This window comes from Balaenoptera acutorostrata, chromosome 20 (genome assembly GCF_949987535.1).
Source record: "Balaenoptera acutorostrata chromosome 20, mBalAcu1.1, whole genome shotgun sequence".
Taxonomy (NCBI): Eukaryota; Metazoa; Chordata; class Mammalia; order Artiodactyla; family Balaenopteridae; genus Balaenoptera; species Balaenoptera acutorostrata.
The window spans coordinates 13,932,728-13,957,112 of NC_080083.1; the positions used below are offsets into that span (position 1 = coordinate 13,932,728).

A 24,385-nucleotide genomic window follows, 5' to 3' on the forward strand; every position below is an offset into this window, starting at 1 on the left:
CTGAAAAATGTGGATGTGGCTATCTCCCAGGTTATGGTAGGGATTAAATGAAAAAGTATGTAAAGCACCTAGTGAATTTTTGACTCTCAATAAAGGTTCATTATTATTGGCATTACATCATTCTCCCAGCTTTGAATCCTTTGTCCCTAGAAGCTGACACCTTTCTCCTCTTCATTTATTCATGTTTTCATTCAACAAACTCATATTGTGCGTCAGCTTTGTGCTTTCTTCTGTATTAAGGGCTGGTTATACAATACAAAGCTGAATAAGACACAGTTGGTGCCTCCAAAGAGTTCATAGTCAATGGGAAAAGGGAGAGACAAACAGATGAACAGATAATTGTAAAACAAAGCAATCAGTGGACAAAGATAATGGAGAATATCGTGAGGAGTAGTTAGGGAAGGCTTCCTGGAGGAGGTGCTGTTCCAGAAGGGACTATGTTTAAGGGTCAGAGATGAAAGAACAGCACCTGCAGGAACTACAAGCAATTCCATGTGACTGGAACATCTAAGTCAGCCAGGGTAGGGGAGGAGCCTGTGTAGGTCAGGTTGGAGAACTTGAACTTTATCCTGCAGGACAAATGGTAAAGAGTTTCTGAAGCATTTTAGCGAGGTCAGATTTATGTAGCTCACCGGGATGGAGTTGGGTGGAGAGATGGATTTGAGTGGCTGAGATTGGAACCTGGATGAACAGCAGTTGCAGTCATAGACATACATAGGCAAATTAGATAAGCACTTACGAGATACGGATTGTCTGGGTGGGGTGGGGGTGGGAAAGAGAGGGAGAATAACAGCAGGTACCCAACAAATATTTGTTGAAAAGATGGTTCACGGTATCTGACTTCAGTAGGTAGTGATGCTACTATCTGAAAAAGTATGGGAGGAACAGTTTTGGGGGGTGGGGATGGAGAAAGTGAACTATTTCAGAGATGTGTTTGAAACAGTTTAGAAATGTGTATGGAACAACTGCCTGGAGACAGCCCTCAGGCAGGTGGCTCTAGGAGGGAGGGAGGGAAAGATTGAAGTTAGTCAAGAGACAGTTACAACCCTGTGAGCGGGTGAGATTAACGGGATAGGTAACCAGCCAGGATCCCCCAAGCCCACAATGTCAAGCGTGGTCTGAGCAAGGTTGCCAACGGTGGGTTCATGGCGGCAGGGGGCGCACTCGGACTCAGGGACGTGGAGCAGGAGGCTGCTGGGTCTCCCACAGCCCTGGGATGACAAACCAGCTCCCAGAGCAGTGCCAGAGAGACCAAGCTGAATCTGCGGGAGACCGAGGGCCCTCCAAGGTTGTTGGCCTAGTGCCTTCGATGGGGGAGATCCTCCAAATGAAGCTGAACCTCCAGAGCCTAGGTTCCATACCCCTGCCCTGGCAGTTCCTCGGGGCATGTCCAGGTCGCTTATCAGAGCAGGAGCCTGGAGCCCTCCCGACCCCGCTCACTTTCCCGGAGACCTGACTTGTGCTTTGCAGTTTGGCGCTGCCCACTGCGTCAACCTGCAGAGAGAGCCCTAACCTGAAGGAGATGTCAGGGAATGGGGAGTAAGGGGGTGGAGGTGGTGCCGGGCAGTGGGAATGGGGTGGTCAACTCCAGCAGGGAGCACCAAGATGACCGGTCTGGGTGAATGTCCCCGAGGGGACCAAGGAGAGAGGGAACGGGGTGCGGTCGGGGGGGTCAGAGTCTGGATGTGGCACCCGAGGAAACAACGTTCTAGGAGGCAGACAAGCCCCAAACTCCCACTTAGGGATCCCCGAGGGACACCTTCCAGGGACCGGGCAGATGGCACCCAGAAATGGGGTCGGTGAATCAGGAGAGCAGGGAAGAGGCACACCATGCCTGGATAGAGAGAGGTCCGGGGATCCAGAATGCGCAGACAGCGCCTGGATGAGGGTTACTAGGGGCAGGAGAGCGAGGATTCAGGGCACAAAGCCCAAGATAGACAGGATGGCAGCGTTGCGTGGGGAGGCAATGGAAGTGGCGGGAGCGGGACGACCCATGCGGCGCCAGAGCATCGGGCGTGGTGCCCAAGGCACAGGAGAAGCTGGGGACGACGAAGCGGGCCGGAGGAGAGCGGAGTGCGGGAGCTAAGCTAGGTGCGCGAGGCGGACCGGCGTGCAGCTAGGGGAAGTCCGAGGGAGCCGGAACGCCCAGCAGGGGACCCAATCCAGAGACAGGGCTTCGGGGCGAGGCTCTGAAGAGGCGATGGGGCAATGCCTCTGGGGGTTCCCGGCCCGGCTGTGACTCCAGTTTAAAGCACCAGACCAAAAACACCGCCCAACGCACCCCCGGCGCCCCCCCAGCTCCCTTGTTTGTCTCCTAGTCCGGCCGGAACCGGCTTCTGCTCGCCGCGGGGCGGGCGGGTGGCTGCTGATTGGATAAAGCCTGTTTCCAGCCCCCACTCAGCCAATCAGCGTGTGGCAGTGTTTTCATCTAGGGGTCGGAATAAAAGGGCTGGAATAAAAGGGGGGCAGAAAAGGCGCCGGCCGGGCCCGATACACACCAGTAAGAACCGGGTGAGCTGGATCCGGGGGACCTGGGCCCCGGGCTTGGGTGCTGGGGGACAGAAGGCGCACGAGTAAGGGCGTAGGTTGAAGATGTGTGCATAGGAAAGGAGAGAGATTGAATGGATGAAGAGCCGCCAGGAGAGAGTTGACGAATCGAGGAGGGAGCTGGGGGATGGAGGGACGGGGGTCCACTTCCATGGAAACGAGCTAATTGCCGAGGAAACGGCCCCGGATGGGGGTCGTGCGAGAGACTCGCGCCGCCGGTTTGAACCGGCTTCTCCTCGCCCATGCGGGGCTCGCGTGGCCGCAGCGCCTAGCGACCTAGACAGCGGCCAATGGCGCGGCAGTTCCTGTGCCGTCAGGCCAATGAGCGGGCCATGGGCGGGCCGTTGTGGAACTCCGTGCGCTGATCTTGTGGTTCAGGGAGCCCGGTCTGGAAGAGGGTCTCCAGTGCCGGCGGGCGGGCGCCAGTGTGGGCCCCAGGGAGTGGCAGCCCTCAGGTATGCACCTGCCCAGGTATCCGGACCTCAGGCTGCCTCCCCTGCCAACCCCCAGGCTGTGTCAATCCTTCTGGGAGCCAGGACTAAGTCCACGTCCCTGAGCAGGCGTTAGTCCCTTCTTGTTTGCATGCCTCAGTTTCCCTCCGAGTGAGCCGAGGGAGAAGTCTCCCTGTCTGGCCGGGGCGGCTCTCCCGGAGCTGCGGGCAGGCGGACGAGCCAGCGGCGGAGAGGGTGGCCCAGGGCACGGGCAGGGCTGGGGCTTCCTTGCTGCGCGCACTTGCCTCCAGGGCCGCAGAGGGGTGACAAGCTCCGCGCGCTGCGGCAGCGGCCCGGGTTGGCCGACCCGGCTGCATAGTGCCGGGCGCTGACGCTGAGGTCTGTGCGCAGGTGGCTGCAGAGCCGCAGCCCGAGCCGGAGCCGGGCCGCCGCGCCTCGCCTCGCCATGGCGCCCACCCTAGCCACTGCCCATCGGCGCCGCTGGTGGATGGCCTGCACGGCCGTGTTGGAAAACCTCCTCTTCTCGGCAGTCCTCCTGGGCTGGGGCTCGCTGCTCATCATGCTCAAGTCGGAGGGTTTTTACTCCTACCTGTGTACTGAGCCAGGTGAGCCGGGTGTTTGGACTCGGGGTGGTTCCTGGAGTGGGGGCTTTGGGAGAGGGGGGATGGGGGTGTAGACCCAGCCAGCAAGACCACCTCACTGCGCAGCACCGCCTAGTTAGCAAAAGGCCCATTTGATCCTCACCCAGTTCACACACACCCACAGTGTGTGCTGGGCACGCATCACTGTCCCTGTTTTGTGGCTGAAGAAACTGAGTCTCAGACCTTCTGACTTGTCTGAGGCCGCACAGCTGTAGACTGTAATAGATCCAGAACCCCTAAGTCCCGGGTGTTCTTTCCAGCACCTGGGAGCGTGACTGGACTCCTCTCCTCCCAGTGCCTGGCACATCACTTGCTTTGCAGTAAACATGTTGCTCTCTGACTGTAAGAAAGAGGAACTCCTGACTCAGTGGCTGGGGTACAGCAAGAGAGAGGAAGTGGCTTGGCCTCCAGCCGGTGGAAGGTTCATCTAGAATCTAGATGTTTTTCTGTCAGGCCATCATGGAGTCTCTAAAGGGCTTTTCGGGTACAATTTCTTGTCTGTTTTTGCTGCTTTATGATTTTCCAAAGGACATTTCCTCCCACAGGCTGTGAGAACATCTCAGTGGCCTTCTACCCCCATGGGTCGGGGGGAGGAGAGAGGCGAGGAGGATATTTATGGAAAGGACACTAGGTCTGTCCTCTCCCTTTGCCACACATTGGTGTTGCTGAATGAAGGCCGAGGATGCTTGTCTACAAGAAATCTAACCCCCACCCCTATGTTCACACCCGATGACCTTGTGAAAGGATCCTGATTGCTGAAGGTCAGTGGGGTTCAGCCAATCAGTGGGACCCAAGTGCCTCTCACCCACTACCCTGCTACCTGCCTTTCTAGGCAACCTTGATAGGAAATGTTTTCCTCTGCTCTCTGTCCCCAGCAGTGACTACGTAATGGTTGAACTCAGTAATGTCTCTCCCCAGTACTTTTGTCAGCAGCCCCTGCCCAAGTTCCTTTGGATGGAGATAGCCCAAGTCTGACTCCCTGAATCACACCACTGGCATGCCCTTTTTTTTTTTTTTTTTTTTAATTTATTTATTATTTATTTTTGGCTGCATTGGGTCTTCATTGCTGCGTGCAGCTTTCTCTAGTTGTGGCGAGCGGGGGCTACTCTTCCTTGCAGTGCGGGCTTCTCACTGCGGTGGCTTCTCTTGTTGTGGAGCACGGGCTCTAGGCACGTGGGCTTCAGTAGTTGTGGCACGCGGGCTCAGTAGTTGTGGCTCACAGGCTCTAGAGCGCAGGCTCAGTAGTTGTGGCGCAAGGGCTTAGTTGCTCCACGGCATGTGGGATCTTCCCGGACCAGGGCTCGAACCCGTGTCCCCTGCATTAGCAGGCGGATTCTTTACCACTGCGCTGCCAGGGAAGCCCATCATGCCTTTTTTTTTTTTCCTAGAGTTCTAACTTTGAGGGAAGAGAAAGCCCAGCTCATGCTGCCTGTCAGCCCGTGTAGAACCCTCCCTGGTTTCCTACTCTGATCCTCCTAGAAGATTCCTGAGCATTCCAAGTCACTAGGGAAGCTTCAGCTGGGAGAGGTTAAGGACAGGAGAAAGGGAGGGGATGCTGAGGCTGCCTGAGGGCAGAGAGTATATCATTTATAACCTTTAGCCTTTAGCCACTCAGAAATATTTCCTAATAACCTTAGGGTTCTTGGCAGACCTTTCCCCACATCAGCAAGAAATCTTGGGAGATGGGAGAGTCACTCAGACCTTGTTCCTTGAACAAGCTTTCTGCTTTGCCTGAGAGATGTTAGGAGATTAATGACTCTGGAAGGGAACAGGTTGGAGTGTTAGGCACCTCCTCTCCCTCCCTCTCTCCTCTCCTTGTAGATCATGACCCTTCCTGCTTGCCTCTGATGGATTCTTTCAGGCTGCACAGAGGGGTTAAAAAACAGAAAGAAGCATCATCCTCAGATGAAGCTTTTCGCGTCTCATCCAGACTGGAGGACTGTTGTAGTCCATTTTTTTTTTTTTTTTTTTTGACCTACTGTGGTGTCAGAAGGTCAGATTCTAGGGTTTTTTCCCTCACATTGTCCACTGATTTAATTTATCTTATGGTCTTGGCAGCGCTGGGGCTGGTCACTTCATTCCTGCCTCAGCCTTGGCTTCTTCCTTCGTTGAAGTGGGAGGAGTCCCAGAGATTGTGCCGACGCAGTGCTGAGTTGGTGTTTAAACCCTTGCGAGGCTTGCCTGGTCCCTCCTGTAAACCAAAGTGAAGGTGAAGGGTCAGGATTGTGGGTTGAACATCAACTTCTTATCCCGTGCCTTTGTTCCTGCCTCTGATTTTGGTTTTTCTGACTATCTGGCAAACCCGCTGACCCAGCATCCGTGGCAGGCAGGCCTGCTGATTCCACACAGCTTATCTCTCTGGCCTCCTTGCTCCTTGTTTCTTGGAGTCTGAGTAACCTGTTGCCTTTTGGGGCCAGGAGTCCCTGTGTCTTGCCTGGCTGGGAGTGCCCGGAGGATTTAGGATCAAGATTTCTGCTTAGGCCTAATATTTTCATGCTTGGGGGACAGCTGAATTGCAGAGAAGCAGTTAGGCCATTTATTACCTTTATTGAATTAAGCTTGTGAAAAGCTGACCAGTCTACAGCTGATTGAAATGCAAATTTGTCAGCTTTTTGTTGCTTTTAGGACTGATGCTTTGGTTTGTTCTCGAAAGAAAATTTGCCTGAACCTGTTGAAAGGTTCTCAGAACTCTTTCTTGGGACTCCAGCCAGAATCCGGCCACAGACACGGTGTCGGGTTCCAGCATGTCGAGGTGGGAGAAAGAAAGAAAGAGCTGGGTTTTCCATTTCCCCTCAGCTCTTTATCCCTGTCTCCCGGACAGTCAGGATGGATGACAGGGGCTGGGGACCTGGGGCTGGCACTTGGCTTTGCCTCCCCACTGCCCCCTGGAATGGACAGGAGACCGACTGGGTTCCCAGCCCCGGCTTTTCCAGAACTGTGTCCTTTTGGCCACCGGATGGCCGCTGTCACCACCCACACCCAAACTCTTTCTTCATTTCCTCTGTCAACCGGTGGCCCACTTCGACAGGGTCAGCTCAGGGGGCTGGTGCTACCTGTGGATGTTTAATCTCCTCTTTCATCTGACCTATACATTCAGTAAACATTTTCTGAGGGGCTCTGCTGTGCGCAGAGCAATCCGGGCCCTCAGGGAGTCTGTAGTCTGCCAGCATCTAAGAGTCATCACACATAGGCCTACATGATTCCAAGTGGTGGTCCGACCCCAACAGAGAGCAGGGTGCCAGGGGTGAGAGCCACCGTGGGGATCTGGTTCAACTTGGTGGGGGGGGGCTCTGTGATATTTAAGCAGAAGCGTGGAGGGCCACAGGGGTGAGTCAGGAGAGGAGGGGGCAGTGAGCCTCCGGGGTAAGCTGTGTGTTGAAAGAGAGGAGAGGGCAGGAGATTACTGGAGATCTGGGAAGGGGCCAGGGCCTGCAGACCCCTGGGGAGACTGGATTTTATTCTCAAGGCAGGAAGAAGCGCCTGAGGCAGAAGAGATGGTCAGATTCACCTGTTAGCCTCTCATGAATTGTTGAGGGCTTGCCACACACCGGGTGCTGGGTGGGGTGGGGGTCCTGAAGGTGGGAGACGTGGCCTCTGCCCAAGGAAGCCACGGTCCAGCCCAGCCATAGACCCCAAGGCAGACCCCAGTTCTGTGCTCTTGACCACCACAGTTACTCTGCTTGTGGTGGCCGGGGGGTGGTACCCCTCACTGAAACAAAGCAGGAAGCTGGCCCCTGGGACCCTGAGAGAGCAGGGCCAGGCCTGGTCCCCACCAGGCCGGACCGAGGCTGCAGATGTGGACAGGAAATGGTCCGTGCCACTTGACGGCCCTCCCTTTTTATGGTCTCCTCCCACCCTCAAAGGCCACTGGTGGTAGCTTTTGAAAACCCATCGTTTCACGTTGTGTGTGTGTGTGTGTGTGTGTGGCCACACCGCATGGCATATGCGGGATCTTAGTTCCCTGACCGGGGATCGAACCCATGTCCCCTGCAGTGGAAGCTCGGGGAGTCTTAACCACTGGACCACCAGGGAAGTCCTTTCACTTTTTTGCTGCGAATAGGACTGTTTTCACTCTCTCCCCCCAGTTTATTTTGGATTTTTTTTTTTCTAACTCGGTACTTGGGGATCAAGGTTGGGGCCTCCAGCCTCGGGACGTGTCACAGAGGAGCTGGTGCCCTTGGCCCTCCCCACCCACCCTGCCTGCCTGCCTCCTTCCCATGACCTAATTTCCCTCCTCCACATCTGCTGGCCCTACCTGGCTTCTTGGTGTCCCATTAAGGTCCTGTCCAGCTTGGTTGGCTTTCAGGGACCTTGTGGGAGCATCTTGGGGGCAGTCCCATTCTCACTAAGTGACATTAAGGGCCACCTGGCATTGCCCCGACATTGATAGCCTTGTGCGTCTTTATTCTCTCAGCATTTTCTCTCTGAAATGCCTCTAACCCAGGTGGTACAGCGTCAGCACAGCCTGAAGGTTAAAAGCAGGAGCTTTGAGGTCCGACCACCTGGATTCAAGTCCAACTTCCCCATATACTGTCTATGAGACCTCAGGGAAGTGACTTATCTGCTCTGACACTGCTGGTATCTGGATGTGGAATATGGGGTGAGGGAATATGGGATGGCGCTCGGTGACACAGGAACCACTAGCACGGAGCACAGTGGCCAGCGCACGCCGACACTCTGCGATCACAGCGCGGGGGCTGGGCCCTGGCCTACCAGGCATGGTCCTCTGACTGTGTCCTGCCTCGGTTTGCTGTGTCTGAGGCTGACCTCTCACCTACATACCCCCTGCCAGACTGAGATGCTGCTTCCTGTTGCCGGATAGACTAAGGATTTGAGAGAGACAGGAGATCCTGGGGCAGAGACCATAGCAGGGGGTCCAGAGGCCTGCACTCTGGGGGCTGGGGGCGCAGCTCGGGTTTGCAGAGGCCTCCAACCCGGTGCCGCTTGCTCCCTTGAGCATCATATGGTCGGCTGTTCTGGTTTGTTTCCCTGGGGTCAGGGGAGCCCCTCCTTGATCCAGGGAGGTTAGGGGAGCCTCAGGGGGACCACAGCACCCTCTTTTCTCCCCTGCTTTCTCTGTAAGGATTCCGTGTGTGAGTTCGGTGAGTGGGGCCGAACAGGGCAGGCATTGTTCTCTCTTCCCTGTCCCGGGTCTCCTCCTAAGCAGCCTTACGCCTGTTCTCTGCACACTCTGGACACGCCAGTTCCTTGCCTGTCTTCTTGGTTCACCTTCCCTGGCTGGGCTGGGCCGGGACGGGCCACTCTGGCCACATCTGTAATAAGCCGGTGCAGGTGAGGCACAGAGCAGCCTGGACCGGGGTGAGGGCTGAGGTCTAGGCTGGGAGCAGAGGGGCACCCCAAGGGCTTGGCACTTCCTGGGTGCTTATCTGTTTGGGTCTCTCTGGCCCACAGTGGCCCAGGTGGTAGCAGAGCGATAGAAGCAGCCTGGGTGTGACCGTGTTTGGGCATCTGCTGGATCTGTGATAATTCGTGTGGGCTGTTTACTGCCAACAAAGCTTCGGGCTCACGGAAGGTTTAGTTCCCTCTGGGGCGAGGGGCACTCTCGCACTGCTCCCTGGGCCGATGAGAGGCCACCTGGGCACCCTTACCCCCAGCTCATTTGTTGCTGGACATCACTGCCTGGAGCTAGGAGGGCAGAGGGCCAGGTGGCCCCGTTGGCAGGGATTTAAGAGAAGGCTGGTGGCCAAAAGTGTAAGGTCCCTGCTCCTGTTGTAGCGGCTCTAGGATGAAAGATGGGAGGGACAGATTCCCTTCCCTCCACTCTGACTTCTCTCCCCCTGAGCCCCCCTGTCTAGTTACAGGGTGACCAGATCTCTAAACAATTCAAGATGTTTTCGTCCCCGTCTTCACTTAGAGCAGATCAGGGAGTCTGCCTTGCATATGTATGTTGCCTTGGGATTTCACCTTCTCTGTCTCTAGGGGAGTACAGTCATAGATTTAGGTCCAGCTGTGGTTCCTCTCTGGGGAGGCTAGGAGCAGAGCACCCTTGTGCCTTTACTCAGAGCCCCTGCTGCCTCGCTCCCTCTGCTCCCCATCCAACCATGGCTCCCTGCTTGTAGCAGCAGATCCCACAGCACTCCCAGCCCGGAGTGATTTCGTGTCCTCTAGCGCTCTCACAAGCCAGCGATCCCAGACCTGGGGGTGCCCCCTCCACCCCCATCCACTCTGTTGCACCTCTGTTGGTTTGCTTGCACCTGCACAGCAACCTGGAGGTGGCCGTTGCTTTGCGGACACCCTGTCCTCCCGCTTTACATTCCAGTTCCTGTTGCTGCTGGCAGAGCTGACACCCGCAACCAGTGCCAACCTGTGAAGCGGCTCTGCTTTTTCAGAAGCGGCCTCGCTGTGGACAAGCAGCTCAGGCCTGCTGGCTAAGGCAGTGTGTGTGACAGTTCTGAGCTGGATCCTAATGGGCTCAGATGACCCTGTTTGTCGTGTGTTTTGGCTGCCAGCATGGTGGGGCATCTTTTGGAAAGCTGAGAGAAAGTGGTGGTGGGGGCGCCGAGAATCTGGCTTGTTAGATTTTGTTTCTTTGGCTTCAGGAGGTTAACGTTGGGGCTATAATCTCCTTCGATCCCCTCTGTCTTCAATGGTTCCATGTGTCCTGTTTCATTTCTTCTTTCTTGATCCTTTTGGCCAATGTGATCTGATGCCACTGTTTTCATTCATTCAGTAAACAACTGCTGTGTACCAGGACAAAGGGGAGGTGCTAGGGACACAGATGACTAGAACACAGTCCCTGTCCTTCAGGGCCCCCAGCCCAGTGGGAGACTAGACATGAATTCATGCTGTGGATGAATGGTCAGTTGCAGAACTCTGCTCCCAGTTAGTGTGTCCAGCTCTGCTGCCAGCCATTACCCCCATTCCGAGCCTCCAACGAGAGGAGTAGTAATAGTAGTAATAACAACTTTTACCTATTGTTTATTGAGCACTTTCTATGCCTATGTGAGCTCTAGAATGTTGTCTGGATTTCTCTTTTATCTTCCTCAAAACTCTAGAAAGGGGGCTTCCCTGGTGGCGCAGTGGTTGAGAATCTGCCTGCTAATGCAGGGGACACGGGTTCGAGCCCTGGTCTGGGAAGATCCCACATGCCACGGAGCGGCTGGGCCCGTGAGCCACAGCTGCTGAGCTTGCGCGTCTGGAGCCTGTGCCCCGCAACGGGAGGGGCCGCGATAGTGAAAGGCCCACGCACCGCGATGAAGAGCGGTCCCCACACCGCGATGAAGAGTGGCCCCCACTTGCCGCAACTAGAGAAAGCCCTCGCACGAACCAAAGACTCAACACAGCCAAAAATAAATAAATAAAGAAAGAAAGAAAAAAAAAAAAATTAAAAAAAAAAAAAAAACTCTAGAAAGGTAGATGATTTTTTTATATTATGCCCATTTTACGGATAAAGAAACTGAGGTAGAGATGAAATCACTTCTCCAAGGTTATACAAATAGGAAGTGGAGGAACCAAAATTGGAACCCAGAGGCCAGGTCCAGGCATGCCACCCTCAACGTGCCCCCTGCAGGGCCTGTTGGTCAGAGGCTGGCATATAGCATGATTCACCCAAGGTGCATCTTTTCCCGTAACCTTGGGTCACCCCCGAGAGAGACCCGGGCAGGCCTTGCACACCTCAGATTTATAACCCTGGCGCCAGAGGGCCGCATTCAGGAGGCACGCAGTTATCTGAAGAGAGGTATTTCCTTGAGTCTCCCAGCGCGACCTCACCTCTAATCAGAGGCTGCTCCTCTCTCTGCAGGATTAGTCAGCATCTCTTAACTAGCAGTCCCCGAGACGAGAGGGTTCCTCCGCCGCGTGGCGGCCTATCCTCTGCCCTCCCACCCTCCGCTGCTGCAGCACTTTTCCCTCCGTCTTTTCATTGTCTTGGTGCCAGGTGGACTTTGGAGGGTATCATGAAGGACTGGGATTACAGCACAGGCGTGGCCACAGGGGACAGTGACATCATGACCCCAGCGAGAAAAAGAAGAAAGGTGCACTTCAACAAGTGAAAGCAAATTACTTGGGACTTCTCTTTTTTTTTAACAAAACAAAACAAAAACCCTTCCCAAGGGGTTCCATGATACAGTGTATGTGGTGGTTGGTGCTGTGAGAACATCGGGGAGGATTTAGCACAGGGACTGTGTGTTTGAGAAATCTGCCGTCCTGGGCAGTAAAGGAGGCCCACTCACCCTTCCCCTCGGTTGACCAAGGGCAGCGCAGTGAGACCAGCAGCTTGTCCTTCCCAGGTGGTCTAGGGTCGGCCTCCTGTATACTGGCTGCAGACTGTTTCCATGGACAGAGCTGCAGAGAAGGTTCTAGCCAGCCTGGGGTCCCACTCACAGCCCAGGCTGGGTCCCGAGGCCTACTCTTCTAGGTGTCGGTTACTCTAGAATGGGAATCCCAACCTGGGGCTCGTGGGTGCTGCAGGGGATGCCTGAAGGCCCTGAAACTGTGGGCAAGACTTTGTGCATTTTCTAAGGAGCAGGAGCGAAGCTTTCTTTATTGGATTCTCGAAAGCATCTGTGACCCCCCACACAGAAGTTAAGAATCTCTGCATTATCGCTCCAGGGAGCTTGGGCCAGATAGACATCCCAGCCTGCTGGGGGGGGTAGCCAGATTCAGCCCTGGCATTCCCAGTGGGCTGACTCTGGGTGGGCACCTGCCCCTCTGATCTTCGGAGATCGCTGCCACGACCCTGTGGTCAGGTTTCCCTCCCTCTACACACAGAGAATGTCACCAATGGCACAGTGGGGGGCACAACAGAGCCGGAGCACGAGGAGGTGAGCCGAATGAATGGCTGGCTCAGCTGCAAGGCCCAGGATGAGATGCTAAACTTGGCCTTCACCGTGGGCTCCTTCCTGCTCAGTGCCATCACCCTGCCTCTGGGCATCGTCATGGACAAGTACGGCCCAAGGAAGCTCAGGCTGCTGGGCAGGTCAGTTCTAGGGGTGGGGGTGGGCAGGTGAGACCCCTGGGCTGAGATTCCCCACTGTGGGTAATCCTGGTACCTGCTCTCAGGTGCACTGTGGAGCTCCCTAAATGCCTGCCCAGGATGGGCTTCCTACCCCGTGTGCAACCAAATCAATAGCTACTGTGATCCTTGTATTGTGCCGATCTGCATAAAAAGTCACAGGGCTCAGGCCTGCCTGGGAGGGCCTGGAATCGCTTGTCATTAAGAACACTGGTTTCCAGTCTTCCTGATCTTACACCTCCATGAGAAGAAAGAGTTTGAATACATACCTCTAATATAAGCACATGGAGTTGTCAGTAATATACACATATATCATTCTTAATGTTCTATGTGCTTTATTTTTTTCTTCCAATTCTATTGAGGTAATAACTGATGTACAGCCCTGTATAAGACTGAGGTACAGCATAATGATCAGACTTACATGCATCATGAAATGATGACCACAGTAAGTTTAGGGAACATCCATCATCTCATATGGTGTTTTATGTGCCTTATGGTACATATACCAAAAAATAAAAATTAAAGTGGCTGAGATTTAAAATTATAAAATAGAAAATTATAAAATTTCTAAAATTATAAAATTGTAAAATAGTATTTCCCTACCTCTGGTACCTTAGTGGGTCATCTTATGTACCTCCTGGGATGTGTTCCTGGGCTATAAAGCTCCAGATTGCCAGTCTCAGGGTCAGTCCACCAAGCAGCTGGCCCTCTCTGGCCAAGGTACTCCCCAAGCCAGTCCCATTGGAAATGAGCATCGTGCAGGGCAGTGGTTTGCAATGAGCGAGGCCTGTAGCCCTGAAGGGAATGAGTGGGGGACCAGTTTCATTCATTCTTTGGAGCTTAAGTAGACTTGGTCCCCAGGTTAGAGCCAAGCAGAGGGGATTTGGAAGCTGCCATTCATCGCCCCTTGCCCGGTGGGGTTCTGTCCGTCCCCTTTTGCTGAGCGGGCGTGGGAGCCTGGGGAATGGATGGTGTCCTCTCTCACTTCACAGCCTGGGCCCGCTCCAGTCTGGGGAACGGAGGGGGCAGTGCGGCGGGGTGTTTACCAGATCTGGCTTTGGGACTTGAATTCCAGCTTAGCCACCTGCTAGCTAGGAGACCTTGGAGAATTTAGTTTTTGTGTTTGTTTTTTTCTAAGTATTTGAATACCTGTTTTTTAAAAAATTTATTTTATTGAAGTATAGTTCATTTACAATGTTGTGCTAATTTCTACTGTACAGCAAACTGATTCAGTTACACATATATATACATTCTTTTTCATATTCTTTTCCATTATGGTTTATCACAGAATATTGAACATAGTTCACTGTGCTATACAGTAGGACCTTGTTGTTTTGTTTTTGTTTTTTGAGTTTTATTTTTCTCATCAGTAAAATGGAACCAGTTATACTCCGTAGAATTGTTAAATTAAATGAAAGAATGTATGTAAATTTTCTGAAAGCATCTGACACATAACAAATACCTCCAAATAAGCAATATTAACAAAACCAGTAATAACAATGTACTATTTCTCTTTCTTTTTAGTGCCTGCTTTGCTGTCTCCTGCTTGCTGATTGCATATGGAGCAAGTAACCCAAACTGTGAGTAAGCTTTTCCTCTACCCTTTTGTCAGGGACTGGGGAGAGAGTGCCCAGAGGTGCTTGTAGGCCCACCTGCTCTAGAAAGCTGGGCCAGGCCTGGTGCTCACTGCTCAAATTAGAGAGACACCTGTTAGGCGTTTACCCAGTGACTTATCTCTGATGGGTGGCTGGATAACCAAATAATGGCCCCAGACAGAGGTCTGAGAGAAGCTCCCAGGGGGTGAGAAACACCCATCGCATTGCCGAGCCAGGCCAGTCCCCGATGGCCTCATTGATGCCAACTGGAGAACTAGGCCAGGTGCAGGGGTGTGTGTGGAGGTCATGAGCTGAGCCCCTTGGGGCAGCCCAGGCCAGCACTTTAAAAATGACTTAGAAGCTGCCTGGTCCCTAACCCCGTTCAGGTGGAGCTGATGCTGCAGGGACTTTTAGAACAAACACCAAAATAGGATTTGAGTTTCACCAAAATCTTATCCAGGCTCATCTCCTGATTTTTGGGTACCTGTATTTTTGGTTTCAGTGAAGCAGCTTCTGTAGGCCTCTCCCTTGCTGCTAAGGTTAGTGGAGAGAGGAGGACGGGGATGCACCTTTTGCAAGAGCCCAAGCTCCATAAAATAGGCAAGAGGAGGATGAGGCAGAGGCTGGGCCAGCTCCCCAGGTGTCTGGACTAACGCCTGATGGCTTGTCAGTCACTCAGCTGCGTTTGTTCGGAGCTGGCTCCTTACCCGGCAATGGGTCAAGCCCCGGCCTTCCTGAAGCTCAGCCGTGGTTCCCCGCTTATGAGCTTTCTGCTTCATTCCAGCCCTCTCTGTGCTCATCTTCATCGCTCTGGCTCTGAATGGCTTTGGTGGGATGTGCATGACATTCACCTCATTAACAGTAAGTACCAATTTTTTTAGGAAGATCTCTAGTTCAGTCATCTTCTTGTGAATCTGAGGCAGCTTTTATTGGCTTTGATTTCCTTGCTTTCCATTTGCCTGCATCTGCCTGGGTATCCCAAGCAGTAGAGGGTCGCTGGTGGTGAAGCTGTGGCGGCAAAGCCAGCTTCGGCCTCCCGAGCTGGGGAGGTACTGCAGGCAGAACGGAAGGCGGCAGAGCGGGACTCGCAGAGTGGCCCGTTCCCTGCCTCCTGACCGTGACTGAGGTGCCGAGGGAGCCAACTCCCTCGCCATGTGCCTAGAGAAGGCAGGACCAGGGAGAAAAACCTGCCACCTGCTTTCTTTTCTCATATTTTCGGTGGCAGCTCTTGCTAACAGTGCAACCTAAAAACAAACCTCTCTTGGAATCACCCTGCCCCTAACTGTTGCTTTGTTCAGAACTGAATGAAAGACTCTGGGGAACACAGAGGCTGCCTCTCTGCTGGGTTTTCTAAATGCTCGGGCACAGGGAGCCCTTCTGGGGAGGGAGATCCTTTCTCAGGATGCTGAGCTCCCTCTATGGTAGCACCAGAACGCCACAGAATGTGCTTCTTTTGGAAGCGGGAGAGGCTGCAGGAAGGTCCGGGTTAAAAGAAAGTCAAAGAAGGAGGAAGAAGGGAGCTGGCTGCAGGCTCACCTGGTCAGGCAGGTGTGCCTTTCAGAGCTGGCCATTGGGAAAGGAGTGAGAATGCTAGGCTTTCGGAGAGATTTCTCTGTCCAACAGGAAGGTCTGGACTGTCTCAGTTTCCCCTTGAGAAAGTATTTATGAAACAATACCTCCCATCACTATTTATTTGCAGTGCATTCACTTCTGCTTTCTCTTTCCACTAATGAGTCAGGAGTCATGCTGTTGAAGGGCCCTCGTTTAGCTTTGAGGGAGCCCTGGGGACTTGCTGGTCCTCTTGTAAGGAGCTTGAAGAGCTACTGACATCTCTGTGACCCCTTGCCTGCAGGCTGTGAGCCAGAGGCCAGGCCTGGCCCAGTGCCTCTTCTGTTCACCCTTCCTACGTTTTGCTTTGTTAACTTTGTCCCGGTGGGAAGGATGAAGAGCCTGGGTCTGGGTCCATGGAAATGGAACACTCGATGGGGTCTGTGTTAGGTGAGAGAGGCTCGGCCCAGGACCACATACGTGCTGTGCTTGGTGAGTGGGGGACACGCACGTATCTGGGAACTCTGGTTGCCTTCCCTAGTGGTGTGAAGGAGATTGATTTTGTACTTTTTTGTACATTTTTATTTATTTATTTATTTTAAAGCTACCATTTCTTTTCTTTTTAATTTTTTTAAAGGAACATTTATTTATTTATTTATTTATTTATTTATTTATTGGCTGAGTTGGGTCTTCATTGCTGCGCACGGGCTTTCTCTAGTTGAGGCGAGCAGGGGCTACACTTCGTTGCGGTGCATGGACTTCTCATCGAGGTGGCTTCTCTTGTTGTGGAGCGTGGGCTTAGGCGCGCGGGCTTCAGTAGTTGTGGCATGTGGGCTCAGTAGTTGTGGTGCACGGGCTTAGTTGCTCTGCGGCATGTGAGATCTTCCTGGACCAGGGATCAAACCCGTGTCCCCTGCGTTGGCAGGTGGATTCTTAACCACTGCGCCACCAGGGAAGTCCCTATTTTTATTTTTTTAACCAGGTAGGTTTATAAAAGATGGATATATCTCCCTCCCTCTCAAATTCCCAGGGGAAAACAAATGTTGAAACTGTAAGAAATATGTTAGAACTGTCAAACGTACACAGATTCCACTAAGTTGTATAAATTGTGAAGCAGGAGCCGTGGTTCTGTTTGGTTTTTGACAGTGTGAACACGACCACCTCTTTCATCAAAATGAAAAATAAAAATCTGGCATCACCGCCATTATTTGAGCTACACTATGCCTATGTGATGGCAGTTCTGAATTTCGGGATAAAAGAAAGAGATGGTCTTTGAGGAGTTTACGCTCTGAAATACAGAAAGATGCTTTACTGTAATAATGCCTAAGACAAATAGATAAGAACCACCACACCATGAATCCCCTTTAAGAAAGTCTTTAACAGGAATAAAGACTCAGACCTACTAGAGAATGGACTTGAGGATACGGGGAGGGGGAAGGGTAAGCTGGGACAAAGTGAAAGAGTGGCATGGATATATATACACTACCAAACGTAAAATAGATAGCTAGTGGGAAGCAGCCGCATAGCACAGGGAGATCAGCTCGGTGCTTTGTGACCACCTAGAGGGGTGGGATAGGGAGGGTGGGAGGGAGGGAGATGCAAGAGGGAAGAGATATGGGGACATATGTATATGTATAACTGATTCACTTTGTTATAAAACAGAAACTAACACACCATTGTAAAGCAACTATACTCCAGTAAAGATGTTCAAAAAAAAAAAAAAAAAAGGAAGTCTTTAGAATGAGTTCATAGTTCTTGTCCAAGAAACCTTTAGGGGAGCCTAGTAGGCTCATAAGGATTCTTTTTCTTTTCTTTTCTTTTTATGATTATAAAACAAAAAGTAAAAAGTCACTATTTTGGAAATACAAAATGTGGACTGTAAAATCCTATAAGCCTAACTTCATCGGTTTAGAATGTAGCTCTTCATTATGAAAAAAATAAGAAAATCTGGATATACTGTTGCTCTTTTTATTTTTTTTTATTTTTTTAAAAGAAATTCACATTCTTTTATTTATTTATTTATGGCTGTGTTGAGTCTTCGTTTCTGTGCGAGGGCTTTCTCCAGTTGCGGCAAGTGGGGACCACTCTTCATCGCGGTGTGCGGGCCTCTCACCATCGCGGCCTCTCTTGTTGCGGAGCACAGGCTCCAGACGCGCAGGCTCAGCAACTGTGGCTCACGGGCCCAGTTGCTCCGTGGCATGTGGGATCTTCCCAGACCAGGGCTCGAACCCGTGTCCCCTGCATTGGCAGGCAGACTCTCAACCACTGCGCCACCAGGGAAGCCCTGTTGCTCTTTTTAAAAGAAATACTGTTACAACTTGCCTTTTTCACTTAACAATGTATCTTTTTTTTAAACACCTTTATTGGAGTATAATTGCTTTACAATGGTGTGTTAGTTTCTGCTTTAAACAATGTATCTCTTATGTCTTTTCCTGCCAGTCCTTAGAAATCTACCTTATTATTTTAAACCATGGAGATTGGCCTCATTATTAAACAGTTCCATGTTATTCTGTAATATAGATGTACCATAATTTACATAACCAGCTTCCTGCTAATGGACTTTTGGGTTGGTTTCCAATTTTTCTGATTTATGATGCTGCCGAAGTGAACATCCCTGTACGTGTATTTCTGTAAACTAAATTCCTGGAAGTGGGATTGCTGGGCCCCAGGATCAGCATGTTTTAAATTTTAATATAGATTGTCAAATGGTCTTCCCAAAAGGTTATACACAGATGCTAGCCTTCCAGAATGTCTGAGAGGTTTTCCTCCACACCCCTTCCGATACCCCGTCATTAATCTTGCAAACATTAGCCAGTCTAATCTGGTGAAAACTGATATACTAGGATTTAAATTTTTTTTCTTTGTTAGTGAGATGGAGCATCTTTTCACCTCTTTTTTTGTGATCATTTGTATTTCTTCTGTGATTGCTTCTTTGTGTCATTTGTCTTTTTCTACAGGGTTGTTTCTCTCTCTTTTTGTGTGTGTTTTTGAGCACTCTTTCACATACAAAAAAATTAATTCTCTTTCTGAGTGAGCAAGGGGTCTTACCCTAGGTTTTTTAGGCTTCTAGGTGGTCCACGAATAAGCTTCAGGAGGGCTGGGCACTCCGTTGAGATTCTCAGCAAGCAAGCAAATTGTGTGTGTCTGCACGCGCGCACACGCACACACGTGCCGTGCAGGTGCGTTTTTCTAGGGGAGGGTCTGTTGCTTTCATCAGCCTCTAGTAGGTCTGTGTGAAGCCAAACGCACTGCAGCAGGAGTGTTGCTGTTAGCTCTTGGCTCTCCCAGAGGGAGGTAAAGGCTGCACAGGCCAGATAGTGACCAGGCAAGAAAACCATCTGATCATCGCCTGAAGCATTTGGTTAGCAGGCATCTGTTTAAGGGAGGCTGGTGGCTTGTCCTCTAAGGTCCCTATTCTTGGATCTAGAGCAGAGGTCAGCAAACTGCTGCCCCCAGGCCACGTCCAGACCACTGCAGGTTTCTGTAAACAAAGTTTTACTGGCACAGAGCCACTCCCACTTGTTTCTTTTGTGCTGTGGCAGCAGAGTGAAGTCGTTGTACAGAGACCACATGGCCTGCAAAAGCTAAAATAGTTACTCTCTGTCCCTTTACAGAAAAGGTCCAACAACCTTTGGTCTATAGGCACCAAGAAGCTGCTCAATCACAACTCCCTGTTGGAAAGCAGGGGTTGACACCCACCCCCAGCCCCTGCTCACTCCCCTTCTAGTTTCATGGCCCAACTCCCTAAGCACTTTTTTTTTTTTAAATTTATTTGTTTTTGGCTGCATTGGGTCTTTGTTGCTCTGCGCGGGCTTTCTCTGATTGTGGTAAGCGGGAGCTACTGTTCTTTGCAGTGCGCAGGCTTCTCATTGTGGTGGCTTCTCTTGTTGCGGAGCACGGGCTCTAGGCGCACGGGCTTCAGTAGCTGTAGCATGCAGGTTTCAGTAGTTGTGGCGTGCAGGCTCAGTAGTTGTGTCTCGCGGGCTCTGGAGCGCAGGCTCAGTAGTTGTGGCGCACGGACTTAGTTGCTCCGCGGCATGTGGGATCTTCCTGGACCAGGGCTCGAACCCGTGTCCCCTGCATTGGCAGGCAGATTCTTAACCACTGTGCCACCAGGGAAGCCCCCTAAGCACTTTTTATGTCATCCGTTTCCTCCTCCCCACGCTGCCCCTGGCCTGAGGGACCTCCTTGGGCATTCCTCTGTCCCGTGAGGCCTCAGATAAGGAGCCTCTCCAGTACAGACCCCAAAAGGGGAACGAGAAGCAGGTCAGTGAGGGCAGGGCTGGAGCTCTTGGGCAATGTTCCTGGGCTGGCCGAGGCTTCTGCTGAGCAGAGCTGAATCTCGTTCTGACACAGCCCAGGCCTTTAAGAAAGCAGAACTATAAGGATCGGCTCCTGGAGACGCCGAGCTTGCAGCACAACGGTACTTTGTGTTTGGGTCTCCCACCCATGTTCTAATTGTGGGGACAAAGGAGTCTTCAGGGTCGCCTTTAGGAGCTTCCTAAATCAAATCTCCTACAACAGCTCTGGGGCCATGGGTAATCACTCCGTTATAACCTGGGAATCTGGGGGGAATGTTGCCAGGGAAACCTTAATTGGGGGACTTTCTGAGTCCCAAGGGGTTTTGTGTTGCATGGGCTGTGGTATAAATAAAGATGACCAGAGACAGTGAGCTGCTACCCCCATTGGTGGAGAGGGGGCCCCAAGTTGGCAGAATGCCTTTTCCCCACAGGCCTGTAGATCTCCCTACAGAGCCGGAGAGGTGTGTACTCATAGGTGATCCTGCCCCCTAGAGCAGAGACTGGATCCCATGCCAGGTGGGCTGCTTAATGGCTAGAACTGGCTTTCCCAGGTCCCTGCCGCAGAGGGCCCCGGGCAATGCGACACCCTCAGAGGAGGAGGGTGCGGGTCATTGGTGGTGCAGGGCACACCCCGAGGTGCCGAGCCTCAGCCTCCCCCCGGACATCTGGACAGCACACTCTGGTCTGTTTGCTCAAGGCCTTGCATTTGCACAAGTCTTTAACTCGCTTCATTGGCTTGAGGAAAACACCAGCCGGTGGCCGAGGCGGCATCTCTGGGCCGCCATCCGACGATCCGGGGCCGGGGTTGCTTAGAGATGGGAACAGATGCCGCCAATGTTGTGAACATGTCATTTCCACTTCATTACTCTGACCCCTGTCAGTGTGGGTGAGACGGGGAGTTCTGAGCTGAAACCCTCCCAGAAAAGTGATTACAAAGTGTTGCCAGGCTCCTTAGTGAAAAATTTCTCTGTGAGCTTTCCCTATTTGATTCATTGAAGTCTTACTCTGAACCTGAGGAAGAAGTGATCCCACGGGAGTTGGGATCTGGGTTTGAAGAGAAATAAATATCCCTCTTCAAACACCTGAGAGAAGGGGAGGGAAAGGATTCGGGGTACAGCAGTGAAGCAAATGCCCCCTGGGGGTGTGTATAGGAGTTTAGCATTCCTGCTCAGGCCAGGAGAGGGTCCCCAAGGCATCCTACGTGCCCCAGGTGCCAGGTGAGCAGGACTCTCCCAGTGCCCAGAGCCAGCTCTGCCTCTGGGTTTCTGTTCTGAGCCTTGAGAACCCAGAGCAGTCAGCTGATCACCATTGGCCTGGGAAAAATTCCCCCATCAGAGTGCTCCACATTCCGAAGTTGCCCCAGCACGTGACTCGTTCAGGGGTGGACAGAACGTGTCGTGGGGACATCGGGGATGGACCTGGCTGGGAAAGCAGATGAGGTGACTGGGGGTGTGGAGCCCCTCCTCCCCACCCCTTCAGCAGTGGAGCGGAAAGGTGACCACAAGGACCTTCTCCGGGCAGTGTGTGCTTGGAGCTGCTAGTTGTGAAGGGTTAGAAAAGAGCCTGGCTTTGCTGAGTCCGCTTGTCCCGACTGGCACCTGGATCCTGGCCTGTTCAGGTTGCACAGAGCTCTGCGTGTGTACCGCCGCCACCTGAGAACAAGGCTCACCTCTGGAAGGCGCCTGAGGGCCAGAACGCCAGCCCCTCGCCCACCCGGGGCGGCATGCGGCTGCTCCCTGAGGACCAGGGGGAGCCCCCCGCTGGTGGGCTAGGGAGATCACTGATTTGGAAAGTCGGTGCCAGGTGGCTACACAGCAGCTCTTCTGTCCCGCCTGCCAGCAAGCCCCAGGCCTGAGTTGGGGGCCCCTGGGAAGAGAGACATCTTAAAGAGGGTCCTCCAAGGAGGACAGCCCACCCTCACCGTGCTGGAGCCTAGGATTCTGGTGATTCTCATCCAGTAGCAGCGCTCTGTGGCCAGCACTCCAGGGGAGGGGCCATCTGCAGCTGCTGTTTTCCCCTCTGGGAAGGTCACACAGCCTGTTTACAGTGCAGCCCAGGGGCTGAGAGAATGAGTCACCACTGGCTCACGCAGGGATGGCCTCCGCATGTGAGCCGGGCCAGCACGCACGGAGGGCCGGTTCTGCCTGGCTGAACCCCTCCAGCCCTAGTCCTCCCCGAGGCAGCAGGGGTGGTGGTGGGAAGCACCCAGAGCCCGGGAGGGGGCCTGCGCCCCCCACCTGCAAGTGCAGTTGTGAGCCCAGGGTCAGGAAGCCGCCCCTGCTGAGTGTTTTCCCCGCATCTGTCATTGCAGCTCAGCTACAGCTTCCTACTTGGCAGAAGACATGGTTCTTCCCCCTCCGCCCGACCCTCAAGCCGGTACTAGGGCACTCTGCTCAGTACTCAGCCACCACTCACTCTATCACCAGGGCTTCTGAGTGGCCATTGTGTACAGCTGAGGTCAGGCAGAGGCAGAAGGAGAGAGGAGGGAGGGAGGGAGGGTCATGTGGAGACCAATGGGGGAGGAGACTCAGACAAGAAGATGAAACAAGAGAGTCTACAGCCAAATGCAAGTCCACCTGACAGTGTGGCCCTGGACTGTGGGGAGGTCGGCCAAGGAAGGTCAAGGGGAGAGAAGGAGGCAGGTAGGTCTAAAAGGAGCATCGGAAAGGATAAAAGAAATCTCTAGTGGGGAGAGCAAACAGAATGCTTAATAAGGGACGCAGAGAGGTGTGAGAGATAAGGGTAATTACCTTGGTCCCCCAAATCAAGTGTGTACCCTTCAAGGGCCATGTGAGTTGTCCAAGACACAGAGTAACCCAGTGGCTATAAACATAAGCTTGACCTGCTTTGAATTCCAAATTTGACCCTTACCAGCTTGGGGGAGTCCCTTGGCTTTTCTAATCCTAAAGTTTTGTACCATTAAGTGAGGGTAATAAGTGACACCTGGGGCTTCCCTGGTGGTGCAGTGGTTAAGAATCTGCCTGCCAACGCGGGGGACACGGGTTCGAGCCCTGGTCTGGGAAGATCCCACATGCTGTGGAGCAGCTAAGCCCACGTGCCACAACTACTGAGCCTGCGCTCTAGAGCCCGCGAGCCACAACTACTGAGCCCGCGTGCCACAGCTACTGAAGCCCGCGCACCTAGAGCCCGTGCTCTGCCACAAGAGAATCCATCGCAATGAGAAGCCCGCACACCGCAATGTAGAGTAGCCCCCGCTCGCTGCAACCAGAGAAAGACTGCGCACAGCAACAAAGACCCAACACAGCCAAAAATAAATAAATAAATAAGTTTATTTTTTTTAAAAAGTGACACCTATCTGGTAAGGATGTTTTGAGGGCTTTTAGGATAATAATAGTTGCTATTATAATAATAATGCTATTATATGATTTAGTATATTAACATAACTATGTTACATTATTATATAACTTAACAATAAGGAAGAATCCTCTGATCGAGCTACTCCTGGGCACAGCAAATGGGGGAAATTTCCTCTGGCAGGCATGACAGCTTTGGGAGGAAGGGAAGGAAGTAGCTTAAAGGATAAAACACAATTAGTATTAACATATGAAAAATAATTAACGCCCTCAGGGAAACCTTCTCATCTCCTGTGCTTGCTATTTTGTGACCACACATTGACTACTGCCAGGATGTTTATGCTTTGGGTTTTGCTGGTCAAGGTCATCCTTGATACTGTTTTCAGAGAGATTTCATCTGACACAAATGTTAGGTAGTCCCTAAAAGCTGAAACAGACTCTGACTACCTATTTAAGCACTTATATTGGTTAAAAAAAAAAAAAAACCCACCACGAACTAAGAAGGTAAAGGACAAACTAAGAAAACGTACCTACAGTATATGGACAAACTGTGAGGGTCTTTAATATATAAAGAGCCTATGCCAAATCAATATGAACAAATTAACATCCTCATAGGAAGAAAGGACAATAGGAATATAAATGAGGAATATAAATGACTGATTTTAAAAACCGTAGAAAAAATGTTCAAAGTCATTAACAATCAATAAATGTAAGTTTTTTCAATTTCAATTGGTGTAAGTTTTCTGAAAGGCAGTTTGGCACAGAGTATCACAAAAACTTAAAAATGTGTATTCCCTTTTGCCAAATGATTCTACCTTGGGGAATTTACCTTAAGGAAATCATAGCTATATGCATGTATGTTTATCTTCAAGAATGTTCATTAAAATGTTACTTATGATAAAAATTAAAAAGGCTCTGAGAACATCAGAGAAATGGTATAAATTATAGACCATCCAGAAAAGGAAATACCGGATAATTGTTACAAATTATGTTGAAGATGAATACTAAATTAG

The 24,385-nt window shown here is 51.9% G+C and overlaps 1 protein-coding gene across 7 annotated transcripts in view; it reads left to right on the forward strand.

Annotated features, from left to right (window-relative positions):
- The first annotated feature begins 2,435 nt into the window (after positions 1 to 2,435).
- The window catches only part of SLC43A2 (solute carrier family 43 member 2), a 43,063-nt gene continuing 21,113 nt past the window's right edge, over positions 2,436 to 24,385 (forward strand). For 2 of the 7 annotated variants that reach the window (XM_057536302.1, XM_057536303.1), the window contains exons 1-4: positions 3,390 to 3,604; positions 12,371 to 12,578; positions 14,139 to 14,194; positions 14,994 to 15,070. In XM_057536302.1, coding sequence (XP_057392285.1) covers positions 3,445 to 3,604; positions 12,371 to 12,578; positions 14,139 to 14,194; positions 14,994 to 15,070 — 501 coding nt within the window. In that variant the 5' untranslated portion in view covers positions 3,390 to 3,444. Of the gene's footprint in view, positions 2,512 to 2,878; positions 3,003 to 3,389; positions 3,605 to 4,380; positions 4,402 to 12,370; positions 12,579 to 14,138; positions 14,195 to 14,993; positions 15,071 to 24,385 lie in introns of those variants that run through there. The other 5 variants (XM_007183802.3, XM_057536301.1, XM_057536300.1 and 2 more) reach the window with 5 other exon arrangements.